General features: G+C 34.7%; 1 protein-coding gene across 1 annotated transcript in view; it reads left to right on the top strand.

Moving 5' to 3' along the window:
* LOC140445142 (BMP-binding endothelial regulator protein-like) overlaps positions 1–14,303 on the top strand; it is a 320,566-nt gene that overhangs the window by 74,345 nt on the left and 231,918 nt on the right. The window contains exon 2 of the mRNA XM_072536995.1: positions 5,608–5,695. Coding sequence (XP_072393096.1) covers positions 5,617–5,695 — 79 coding nt within the window. The 5' untranslated portion in view covers positions 5,608–5,616. The remainder of the gene's footprint in view (positions 1–5,607; positions 5,696–14,303) is intronic.

Here is a 14,303-nt window from a genome sequence, read left to right as displayed (position 1 = left end):
TTTTTTTAAATACAAACCGAGGTCACGCGACAGCTCATTTGAAAGGTCTCCTTATCGCCTTTGCAACGATATAATCATTTGAATATTTATTTCTACAGGGTTAACCAAAACTGTTGGTTTATTAATACAATTAACTTACAATAAAGGTTTACTTAAATACAATTAAATGCAATAAATAAGTTCAAATTGAACGACCTTCAGCAATAATACAATGTGAAAGATGGGCAGTAAATTCTTTCCTAATGTTTTCGACGACTTCAGGTGTTATTTGTGCAATTTTCGTTCTGATGCGCTCCTTCAACTCTTCCACATTATTTGATCGATTTTGATACAATCTGCTCTTTAAATATCCTCACAAAAAAAATCTAACGGAGTCAAATCTGGAGACCTTGCCATTCGATGGGCCCCCTTCTACCTATGCACCTACATGGGAAAACGTTATTAAGGTAATTTCGTACCTTAATGCCGTAGTGTGGGGGAGCCCCAACATGTTGGTACCACAAATCATTTCTATTTGGAAATAGCGGATTCAGCTATGGCGACAGATAATCCTGAAAAAATTCTAGATAACGAGAGGCAGTTAGGTTTTCCTCAAAAAAATATGTCCCTACAATTTGATTGTTTATAATGACGGCCCCAACATTCACCTTCTTGGGATATTGTGTCCTATACTCTTTCATCCAATGTAGATTTTCACTTACCCAGTATCGATATATCTGGCGATTTACGTGACCGTTCAACATAAAAGACGCTTCATCAGAAAAAAGTACCTTTTGTTTTGTATGAAACCCTTGTCTCTATTATATTTTTCCATAACGGTTTCGCCGAATTCGATTCTTCTATCAAAGTCATCTTCTAATAGCTCCGGGGCCAGATGTACTTAGTATGGATGTCACTTCTCCTTTTTTAGCACTCTTACAACAGTTGATTAATGGAAATTATTATCTAGTGCGACCTGCCTAGAACTGGTATGGGGATTTTCTTGAAACGCCAGTACAATGTCCAATTTCTTTACTTCGGATGTTGATTTTCTACCACTTCTGGGAAGATCTTTAACATGGCCCATTTCTCTAATTTTTTTTTTCAATTTTACTTTCTGTTGATTGAGTAATTGGTTTGCGATTGGGGTATTTTGCATTAAATAAATAACAAATTTCTACTTGAGTCCTCACTCTATCTCCATAACCAATCATTCTTAAAATCTCGATTCGTTTTGGTTCTGTTAGTTTCATTTTTGTAAATGCTGTTATTAATGTCGAGAAAAAACTCGAAGAGTAAAAATTTTACGTCTATTGTTTGACAGATTCACAGATTATTGACAAATAAAGATGAGTCAATGACAATATTGATTTAAATATTTTTTAAAAATAACTTTGAATACTTACTACATTAATTAATTTTTTAGATTATAAGGTAGCATTGTTTGTTATCAATGTATTTTTTTCGGAACCAGCATAAAACACTATTTTGTTTTATTCCCAGTGGCGTTCCATAGTGTATTTTAGTTCATTGAATGAATATTTATGGTACTTCCATGTTACTTAACAATTCATAATTTTGGTGACCTGTAGAAATAAATATTCAAGTGATTACATCGTTGCAAAGACGATAAGGAGACCTTTCAAATGAGCTGTTGCATGACCTCGGTTTGTATTTAAAAAAATCGTCGATTACGTCATTACGCCGACACTGATGACGTAATCATCATCATCAGTAGCTCGACAACCCTTTCTGGGTCCTGGCTTGTTCTAGGATTTTCCGCCATTCTGTGACTGATGACGTAATGACCAACACATATATAGTAGTTGATGGTCATTCAAAAATTAAAATTGACGTGTTTAAGATTTTTTTTAAAAGTCGTCTTTTTCGGAAATAATGAATTTATTCCACATATTTGCATCATACTGTATAACCAACAAGTTTTTAGTAGGTTATGTTTTTTAAAATAGACGGTTGACTTACTTGCCCCCGATCTTGTAGACAATAGCCTTCTTTTGGTTGACAAAATAATTTGAGGTTGATGTTTTTATCCTCTAAATACCAAATTTGGACTATTTTGTGTCTTTTATTGTTTTGTTTTATTTGTATAATGTGTGTTTAACGTAGATTATATATTAGGGTATTGTGTGTTGCATTATGTATTGTGTATAATTGTAAATGATATCTGCGACTTCCTTTAGTCCGCTACTGTTGGTATGTTCTTGTTGCTGACTTCTTCTTTTAGTATTGGTAACCAAAGCCTACATTCTGCTAATGGGTTTGCTACACATTTTTCTTTATTAATTATGATGAGAGCTGCTTCTTTGATTTTTCTCTTATTCATGTCTGATTCTTTCATGGTTAATGATCCATCTTGTCGTTGTACTCTCTGCTCGTTATTACAGGCATATTTGTATATCTGAGATTTGTCGAAGTCTCTGTTCTTGATATATGTACACACATCAAAATATTCTAGGGGACAAAAACAAAATGCGAGATTACAGAAGGATTTGAAATAATTTATTTCAAATATTTTTATTAAAAAGTTATAAACAAGTGTCCCGAATATAAATTAAACATTTTTTCTTAGAATTATCGCAATAGCTCTTAACAAAATTAAAAGGGAACTCCATACGTAAAAATATGGTAACAAAAAAAAACTAATTTGTTGCTCCTCAACTCCAAACAAAGTAGTCTTTAGGTTAAGTTAGTACAGTGTATGACTTCCACGGTTGTTGATTACTGTCCTACATCTGTAAGGCAAACTCATAATCAGATGGTCAATGTCTTGCTGCGGTACTCCGTTCCACTCCATTAAAAGGCCCTCGTACAGTTGCTCTCTTCTTCTCTTCTTCTTCAATATGTCCCATACATGCTCAATTGGGTTTAAATCTGGCGATTGTGCAGGCCATGGTAAAACCTCAATTTCATTATCCTCGATGAATGTTCGCACGGCCCTGGCAGTATGCAGACGCGCATTGTCGTGCATTAATTGAAATTGGGGACCAGCTTGTTGTGCAAAGGGTACGACAATAGGTTGGAGAATAATATCGTGGTAGTCTGTTACATTTAAAATCCGTTCCAGACAAACGAGATTGGTTCTTTCACCAAGAGTGATGCTACCCCATACCATTATACTGCCGCCTTGCTGTCTATAAACCTCTTGCACATTGGTCAATCGTTCAACATTGCCAGATCATCTTAAAATTCTTATCTGTCTTGTGTCTGGTGCAAATCCAAATCGGGACTCATCTGTGAACAAACTAGAGTCCCCTCACGTCTAACTTAATTTGCCTGTTCTTGTGCCCATTGAAGTCGATGAGCGCGATTTCCTCTGGATAACACAGGCACTCTCACAGGTCTTCGAGCATTTAACCCTACTTCATGCAGTATATTTCTAATGGTTTAGCCACTTAGAAATACCCGATTGGTCTCTTGCAGCCTCATTTGTAATTGTGATGCAGTTATAGTGCGATCTCGCAAAGCCTGCAACCTAATAAAACGGTCTTTAATCTGTATGTTTACCCTTATAAGGCCTGTATGACGTTCAGCATCATCATCAGTTTCTTGACACCTTGACCACAAACAGTTAATGACACTTCTGTTCGTGTGGAGGACCTCTGCAACGGCTCTTTGACTTCTGCCAGCTAGAAGCATCCCGATAGCAGGCCACTGCGTTTCGTGATTTAAATCATATCTCACCATTATTGGCAATTGCAAGACTAAATAAAAATTCACATAGACATCGAAAATCGGATACCAGTAAAGAAATATTACTTTCTATCTTATAGACAAAAAACTCATATTGAAGTTTTGTTAAATTTTTTATAGTCATTCTTATCAGGATTACCGTTTAAGTTCCTACAATAATCAGCAAAACAACAAAAAAGATTAAAAACATAAATTAATTTTTGTATTTGCAGCTAACATTGATTTAAAGCTATTAATAGAGGTGTCCCCTGGATTATTTTGATGTGTGTATGTTTCATGATCTAGCGAGTGTAGCGGTTTATCCTACATAGAAATTGTTGCATTCATAGATTATTTTACAGATGCAGCTTTGACCTTTCTTGTGCATTGTTGGGTTTGGTTTTGGACAGGATAGATCTCTGTCTGTATAAATCTTAGGATCTGATTTTTAACTAATATTCTTAAGTTAAGTGGAAGAAGTGGCAACTGAAGTTATCGGAAAGCAAAAACGTAAAAAATGAAGTTCAGACTGGTACGATGAGGAATGCGCACAAGCAACGCAAAGGAAAAATCAGAAAAAAGGCATATAGAAGACTCCAAGGGCGAAGAACGAGACAAACATAGGAAGAGTATAGGCAGCTAAGACGAGAAGAAAAAGGAATACTTAAAAAAAGAAGAAACAGCATATAGAGACCCAGCTAAAAGAACTAGAGAACTATAAGGCACAGGCAGAAATGCGAAAGTTCTACAAGAGGATTAACCAGAACAGGAAAGAATTCAAACCTAGATTATCAATCGTTAGAAATAGAACAAGGGAGATCATTGGTGATCAGGACCAGATACTAGAAAGATGGGCAGAAAACTTCGAGGAAAGGCTAATAATAAGAGGTGAGACAGGGCTTCACGAATCAGAAATCCAACTCGAGGACATTGACGACGAAAGAGAGAAAGATAATATCCCAACAGAGGTAGAAGTCATCCAAGCTATACAAAAATTGAAAGAAAACGAAGCTCCTGGGACAGATGGCATTCCTTCAGAACTTTTAAAGCATGGCAAAAAAACCTGACATACTGTATATGTAGACTGGTAGAACTGATCTGGAAGCAAATAAAGTTACCAGAAGACTAGAATGTAAGTATAATTATTGTACCTATCCCCAAGAAAGGAGATCAAACAATATGTGACAACTACAGAGGAATAACCCTCCCAAACGTAACATACAAAATATTGACATAAATTCTTTACGACCGACTATCGGGATATTGTGAAAACATAATAGGTAAATATCAGTGTGGGTTTCGTCAAGAAAGATCAACGACCGATCAAATATTCCTTCTAAGGCAAGCTCTGGAAAAAACATGAGTATGGCATTGATACTCATCACCTGTTTGTTGATTTTAGATGTGCTTATGATAATGTTAAAAGAAACGAACTGTACAAGGCTATGATAGAATTCAGCATACCGACTCGACTCTCAAGAGTCGAGTGTAAAATTAGAGTGCAGAACGGAGTTTCCAGAACGTTCCGGTCTCAGATAGGACTTAGACAAGGAGACAGATCTTCATAATATTGATTCATAAGGGGCTTGAAAGATGTTCTGTGAGATGTGTATCAGGCCACTGTTTGGTTTAAAACAATATTGTGAGCAATTATTAAACAATGTATGAGTAGAATTAACAAAATATTTAAATAAATAAATTAGTATGTGACTTATGATCTAAACAAAATTTTTATAATATCCTTTCTATTTTTTATCAATACTGAAAAAAGGTTTTTGGTAGTATTTTGTCACATCGCTCATAATATCAGTTGCAGTTCCAGTCAAAACGTCAGGAGGAAATAATTCTAGACCGCGGCTTAAAAATCTGAAAAATAATGAATTACTAAAAAACATATAATATTACTCGTATTAATATTGACTCTATTTTTACTTACAGGTGGTTACAATGGCTTTACAAAAAGTGTTTGGATTTTTCATCTTCACAGCCTTATATTTAATGGTCTCGTCAACAAAATCTCAATTAGGTAAGTGCAAAATAGATTTTATAATACTTTCAAAATCGCAAAATTTTTAAATTTTGTCAAAACTATTGTAATAATATAAGATATACACACAGAAAATTTTAAGAAAGATGCTAAAGTGGGAAAACTAATTAATATTAATAATATTATGGAACTCTTAATACCATTGGTTTAAATGATATAATACAAGTACTATATAAAATTGAAAGAATTAAAAAAAGATGGTACAGTGGGCGGCACATTTTGAACGTCTGTAACTCAGAAAAAAATTGATTTCTGAGTCTTGAGGGTAATGAGAACTTTTATTCAGCGTGACTAAAGCTATCTCCCTGCTAAGTTTCAACCAATATAACTGAAACGACTTTTACATAAGAATAGTAGGTTCTAGAAAAAAATAGACTTTATATCTCTACAGGTATTCTGACATTTTTGCGTCTTAAAGGGCCTCAGGTAAATGAGTAACAATATTCTCTCTTCTTGCGCCAACATTGCGAACAAACCTAAATTTTCTTATTTTGCATGATAATACAGGGTGTTTCAAAAAGGTATGTCATAAATTAAATCACGCATTCCGGGGATAAAAATAAATTGATTGAATCCAAAGTACCTTAGTACAAAAGTGCAGATAAAAAAAAAGTTACAGCTCTTTGAAGTTACAAAATAAAAATTGTTTTTTGCATTATCTCCTAATATACTTGACATTTTGTAATAAAAATGGACACGTTACTTTCTTGTTATTTTTCATACAAAAGAAACAACAAAATCTAAACAGAAAAATTTTAAGGGGGCTGTGCAGCCCTAAATCCCCCCAAACTTTTGAGTACGTTTAAATCAAATGAGTTTTGTGGCCTCATAAGTTTAACACATTATTTTTAAATCTTTTTTGCCTTTTATCACTTTTTAGAAAAACTAGTTTTTTCCTAGTTGGTCATAAAATTACAATTAGTTTCTACGGATACAATAATTACAAACAGTTCCATCAATAATAGTCAATAATTTGAATCTATTATTTATTGTGTGAATAAGATTAATATTAAAAATTTTGATATTACAATGGCCTACACATTTCAGGAAATGGTAGATATGGATTTAACTTTGGGTAAGTTGGATCAGATTAAATTATTATTTCAATAAACTATCGGGAATATCGAAGGTGAATGCCAAGGAAATAGTGCAGCAGCAGCAAGGCGTTATGCAGTAAAATACCCCAATCGAAATACACCCGATAGACGATTATTTCTGACCATTGATCGTCGTTTACGCGAAACGGGTGCATTTCAACCGCAATTTGCTGGCAATAGTGGTCGTCCAATAATCGACGCAACTAATGAAGACATAGCTGTTCAACTAAATGTTCCTCACGTAAGGGCTTGGAGGCGTTTGAAGGATCAGCTGCTTAAATCCTATCACTTGGATTTTGCGATTGGTTGTTAATGGAAAACACTCGAAATGTTAATTTTATTAGAAATATTTTGTTTACCGACTTCAGTAGAAATGGAATAACAAACCATCATAACGAGCACATTTGGGCCGACGAAAATCCTTACGCCAAAAAAACGACTCATCACCAAAGAACTTTCAAAGTTAATGTTTGGGCAGGAATTGTGGATAACAATCTAATAGGCCCAGTATTTCTTCCCAAGAATTTAAATGGTGATCATTATTTGCAGTTCTTGGCAAACGATTTACAAGAGTATTTGGAAGAAGTGAATATTGCAATAAGGCAAAATATGTGGTTTCTACAAGATAGCGCTCCACCGCATTACAGTAATGAAGTCCGGGAATACCTTTGCAGGCAGTATCCTGGTGGGTGGACTGGAAGGGTTCGTGACGCACCTATTTTTTGGCCTCCCAGAAGTCCAGGTCTTCACCCCATGAACTTTTGCTTTTGGGAGTTTATGTAAGAGAGTAATTGATTGTGAGTAAGTCTAATTTATTATTTCTTTTACCTTTAGAAAATGTATTGTGTAACAATAGAGGACGAACGACAATTGAGGGTTAGAATAATTGAAGCTGCAAATCAATTTCGTCAGAAAAATAGGATTTTTCAGCGCATTCGGTTTTCCTTATTAAAACGATACCGAATGTGTATTGAAGAAAATGGGAGTAATTTTGAACATTAATTGTAATATCATATTTATAGAGGTTATAGAATTTTTTTTACCTGTTAATTCATTTAAGCCATTTATTTAGTTGCACGTAATTTTTTAAAGGTTAATAAAAAGGGCCGTAATTCAATAAAAACTGTTTTTTGAAAATAAGGCAAAATTTTTTTAAAAATATTGTGTTAAACTTATGATGCCACAAAATTCATTTGATTTGAACGTACTCAGAAGTTTGGGGAGATTTAGGGCTGCACACCCCCCTTTAAAATTTTTCTGTGCGCTTAGATTTTGTTGTTTCTTTTGTATGAAAAATACTTTCAGATCAGAACAAGAAAGTAACGTGTCCATTTTTATTACAAAATGTCAAGTAGTTTAGGAGATAATGCAAAAAAAATTTATTTATAACTTCAAAGGGCTGTAACTTTTTTTGTGTACACTTTTGTACTAAGGTAAGTTGGATTCACTCAATTTATTTTTGTCCCCGGAATTCGTGATTTAATTTATGACATACCTTTTTGAAACACCCAGTATAAACGGACATGTATTTTTTGCAATGTTACTGTGTGCTTCTTCTGCATCAATTTCTTCATACCCTTATAGTGTCTGTGTCTGTTTCATGTTCATACAGATCCATTTAATCAACATTATAATAATACGTTTCTGTTATAAAATATTTTTAACTGTAGGACAATACGTTACCAAATCACCAAATTACCTCTTTTTGTACAAATATACACTGTATACGAATGTATGTTAGAGTGTAAACTGATAAAAACGAAGTAAAAAACTATAAAAGTACTTATATATACATTATAAAGTACCGCAATTCAGTTATTCAGTATTTGTAGCATGCATGAATGAAGTATACGCTAAATTATTAATTATAGGTACAGTTGCACGCAGTAGATATCTTTAGACTAAGCAGAGGTACAGTTCACCAAATATAGCTGATAGTGTGAAATTCCCTTTGCCTGCGCTAACAATGAAGTGAGATCGCACATACAAACGGTCTGGACTGTCAGTGCGAGTGCGAGGTCCGTCGTTTGACGAATGCGCATCATGATCGTAACGCGTTTTCACACTTTCAGCTATATCTGGTGAACTGTAACTATCCACAAATGGGCTAATCAAGTTCCTTTATTTGCCTAAAAATGATAAGAAAAATTAAACTGTAAGGTGTTTTGAGGTGATTGTAATTAACAAAATGCGGTCCTCATATTTTTACTCAATTCATTAAGATTGGGGTGTATATTATAAAAATACCCAAATACTTTTAAAACTAGTTCCTGCAACTATATAGTATGATACGATTTTATCCTTGTAATAAGAATTTTTATGTATTTTACCTTTCCGTTATACCTACATACACCAAAATATTTACCTACTCCGGATATTTGTCTCGTGTTTTGATGTTTGCAACATATTTTCCTTATCACTATATAATGTCCGTTTCCGGATAAGCATTAACGAATACCTCCCAAGATTAATAATTTCCTGTACATATATTGTTTTAATTAAACAAATAATATATTAGCACTATAAAATATTACTTCTTGCGTTTATAATCTGAAAATGGTGGTATATTTGCTTACCAACATATTAACTGTTTAATATTGGTTTAATTTGATGGCCGCCTAGACAATGGCTTTGAAATATCGCCCCTTTCTTTCAATTTTGTAATTTTATAGAATAATCCTTTCTATTCATTCTCTTATTTGTTTTGTAGTTTAAATAAAGCAATAATTAAGGTTTAAGGGAACTAAAGGCTGCAGGATCTTGGCAGATCTCTTTTTTCAGTTGATAATTTGTTTTACATAGTTATAATAATAAAATTCAGGTTCCCATTCCACTACTTGTAGTTTATTTCTTAAAAAAATATTGTTAAATCACAGTGACAGTTATTTCCAATTTCCTACACTAAAGAAGTAAATTAAAAACATTCTTCATCTACTTCTAATTAAAAACAGCCCTACTGAGTTATATGCAAAATCAAATTTTCAAATCTATTATAGTAGGTATATATTTCTCGAAAAGCTAACTTTTTGCCGTTCTATAATTGAAAGCGTGTATTACGACGAAATTGCAATTTGGTCAGACTCAATATTTTTACCATTTTCATTGTTTTCCAATCGTCAAATTTGTTTCCCTAATTAAGTTTTTAATATATATATAGTTGACTCCAAGTTGTCAGTTGTTAAACATATCTTCAATATAGTTCTTACTTCTGTCAAAGCAAGTTTTGGATAGTCGTATCTACATCTACTCTATTAAAAATAAACGACTTTTCAAGACCCTTCCATTGTAAAAATGGACTGAGACAGGGAGATGGTCTGTCGTGTCTCTTATTTAACCTTGCACTAGAAAAAGTAATTCGAATAATTACGAATGGCACCACCTTTAATAAATCTGTACAAGTGGTCGGATTTGCAGATGACATAGACATTATTGCTAGGTCCACAGAATCTCTGATCGAAGCATTTCGATAACTAAGGACGTCTGCACTGAGAATGGGATTAAAAATAAACGCACAGAAACGCAACGAAGAATAGTGCTTGCCAATAAGTGCTATTATTGCTTGAGGAAACAGGTGGCCCTAAAACTACCCAGAAAAATTAAAGTTACCATATATAAAACACTAATAAGGCCAGTGTTAACATACGGGTCAGAAACGTGGTCACTTACACAGAACGACCACGAATTGCTTAAACGTTTCGAGAGAAAAATTATAAGGAAAATTTATGGAGGAGTCCAAGAACAGGGTTTGTGGCGTAGGCGCTACAACTTTGAGTTATGCAGAAGTTTTGGGGAACCTGATGTTGTAAAATGTATTAAATTAGCACGCCTTCGATGAATAGGACATGTAATTAGGCGAGATGAAGATGCAACGATCAGAAAAATTTTCGACCGAAGAGGACCAGTGGGAAGACGAGCCAGAGGAAGACCAAAACTTGGGTATCAAGATAACATAGAGGATGATCTATAGAGGAAATCCATCCATGTTAAAGCGTGGAGAAGAGTTGCCAGAGACAGGGGCGAATGGAAGATTGTTCTGAAGAAGGATTTGGCTCATAACGAGCTGTAATGCCACTGATGATGATGATTTAAAAATAAACAGTTGAGCACTAGCTATGTACTTGAACTTTCAATCGAATAGCCAGCCAAGGACACTTAAGATGTACAGTAGCAATTAATGACCGAAGTAATAAATGTGAAACAAGTAGAAGTCAGTTCAAGAACGGTCAAAAGAATACTAACAGAGGTAAAAAATATCTTACCAACAGATATATAATAGTGATTGAAGGTGAGGATATGAAATTATCCGCAGTAGTGCCGCAAGGCTCAGTACTTGAACCGACATTGTGGAATGTAATGTAGTTACAATGGAGAAGGGGAGAGGGGGGCAAGTTGTTACACGGGCAAGTTGTTACACAATTATTTTAAAACGCAGCAAGTATCATGAGTTGCCGATATTTTATGGAAAGTTGGGTCAACCGACCCGTCATCTGTGAACGGATATTGATACTCAAGTCAGACATCCATCATAGTGTTATTGCTTAGAATGTGGTTTCGGGTCTAAAACTGTACCGTTGGCTTTTCTTTTTATTTGTGAGAAATTGGTAAGTAGTATAAATATGTGTATTATATAGTTTTGAAGCGTATATATTTCTCGTTATTGGCATGCTATTGTTAGTAATTGATTCTCAATATTTACCAAAAAACGTTGACTTAACCTCATTTCGTACACGTGGGGCCAGTTGTTACAATAATCTGGGGCCAGGTTGTTACTGTAACAACTTGCCCCAAACACGTTAATGTAAGAATATATCGAAATACCTACAATAATTACAATATGGTTACCATCATTTATGATTTTACTAAAAATCCAATATTATGATCAGACATATTTTGTAGATAGTAATTTGTTTGTAATGAATAGCATACCTACGTACATTTATTTTCGCAAAGCATGTTAGAAACACAGATTAGGTTTTATTAAATTTTTCTATCATGAAATTGTTTTGGTTGTTTTCAGATAGCTTAACATGGTGCGAACGTATACCAAGAAAACCACAAGGGGTATTATTCCAACCGAACAATTTGAAAGGGCGGCGCAATCGGTTTTACAAGAACACTTGTCAATTAGGGATGCTGCTACTCGCTATGGAGTTAATTTTATGACATTGCGCCGCTATATGAAAAGAAAATCAAACTTAGGTGCTGAAAACAGTAACAAGAACTTAGTCGGCTACGCTACGGCCAGAAAAATATTTAACAATGCTGAAGAAGAGGAACTTGCCGAATATACTGAGAATTCTGCTAAAATTTATAACGGTCTTACAACTTCTGATTTGCGAAAATTTGCATTTCAATATGCAACAGCCAACCAAATATCTGTTCCGGAAAATTGGAAGGTTAATGAAATAGCTTCCAGAGACTGGCTATATGGATTTTTGAAGAGGCATCGAACTTTATCAGTCCGGACACCTGAAGCTACTAGTATGGGTCGAGCTACCGCGTTTAATCGTCATAATGTGTCACAGTTTTTTAACAATCTCGGCGAAGTTTATGATAAATATAAATTTGAGCTCCAAGAAGTGTACAATATGGACGAAACCGGACTTACAACTGTCCAAAGGCCTACAAAAATCATTGCAAAAAGGGGAACTAAGCAGGTAGGTGCTATCACATCTGGAGAAAGAGGTCAACTTGTTACCTTGGCATTAGCTCTCAACGCAACTGGAAATTTTGTACCTCCATTTTTAATATTTCCGAGAAAGAAATTCAAAGATGTTATGGTAGCCAATGGACCTCCTGGTTGTGTAGGTGCGTCTCATTCCTCTGGATGGATGACATGTGATAACTTTTTGTTGTTTATGAAACATTTCGTCCAGTTTATGATGGACTGTAACAATTTGCCTCATAGTGGGGTATGTTGTTACAATTTACAAGTTGAGTTAAATTGATAATAACAAAATGTTAAATATGATTTTTTAAATAAATTAAAATTAACATTATTTGTGTAAATGTATCAACTACCTTAATCCGATTTTAGTTTTCATATAAAAGATCTACTATTGCCCAAATAAATAATAGAATCAATTATGTAACAACTTGCCCCCCTCTCCCCTACTTGACATACAGTACGTCACAAACACTAAGGCCATAACAGACGCTGATGATTAGCTGCCGGAAAGTTAGCAGGTAAAGGACCATTAATAGTGTAGAGCTAGCGGCTAATAAAGCGAGATATTAATTTTAAAAGGCTCGAGAATTAGGCCTAACATGACTTTCCTTATTAGTAATGAAAAGAAGAGCCTACATACTGTGCAAAATATTTGGGCATATACCTTGATTACGGTTTACGCTGTACAAAACACCTGATTAATGTAGTTCAAAAAGCAGAGACGAGAACCACAGCCCTAATGAAGATGCTGCCTCATAGAGACAGACGAAGCTGCTATAAAAGGAGAATGTGCCTACACATAGTACTATCGATCTCCTTATATGAGCCCCTTTGTGGACAGATATATTACATAAAGCTAAATACAGAAAAAATACTACCAGAGCTCAGAAAAAGCCCCTTTTAAAAACAGTTGGTTTTTTAAAGAAAAAAAAATCGAACTGCATTCACGTCAGCCCTACAGACGATTGCGTGTACGCTACCTATTCACCTCCTAACAAAAGAAAGAAAAAGTTTATATGACAGTGGAATTAGCCACCGAAAAAGATTAGAACTGAGACACGTATTCGAATATGGACAACACAAGATCGACAAAGAGACTTATACCAGACATGATAGCGTGGTATAATTGCAAATTGCAAAAATAATAAATTATTTTTTTCACGCAATTCCTGCCCGAACTTGGTTCTTTTAGGTCCTATACCTATGGCATTAAGAACACAATGGACTTGATTTACGAAGATTATTAAAAAAAAGGAAACGCTAGAAAGAGGGCGACGGAGTAAAGGATAACTTGTGATTAACCCTATTATTTGATATATTTACATCTAGGAAACTATTACCGGTTTTTTACACCTCTAGGTTTTGCTTTCGTTTGTTTTACACCAGTTTCTCCCCTTGCATGCCTGTTCGATGTAAAGGCCTTGGTCCAACTAAGTCTGAGACGGTGCACTTAAAGTTATGTTGGCAAAAACAGTTTCAGGTGGGTGGGTTTTAGGGGGTGAGTTTAGCCGAGACGAAGACGGTTATGGATGTATTCGTGGGCAGGACTCCCAAGGGGAATTGCGTGCGAATGGGTCCTCTGCCTGCTGAAACCAGCACTTGCTGAACCATTTTCTCACTGGTCTTTATGCAAATCACCACCTCAAAAAAAGGATTAAAACGAAGATGCCACGCTAAAGTTCTTCGTCTTGTCTAAAATCACAAAACTCTTCTACTGCATTTTACTGCAACGCATATTACATGAAATAACAGCACCGGAAAATATCTTATTTACGCATGATACTAGCAAACAGTTATTATGTAAGCCTGAGAAATCTAAAGA

This window comes from Diabrotica undecimpunctata, chromosome 7 (genome assembly GCF_040954645.1).
Source record: "Diabrotica undecimpunctata isolate CICGRU chromosome 7, icDiaUnde3, whole genome shotgun sequence".
Classification (NCBI taxonomy): domain Eukaryota; kingdom Metazoa; phylum Arthropoda; class Insecta; order Coleoptera; family Chrysomelidae; genus Diabrotica; species Diabrotica undecimpunctata.
This window is presented reverse-complemented; position numbering and strand designations above follow the sequence as displayed.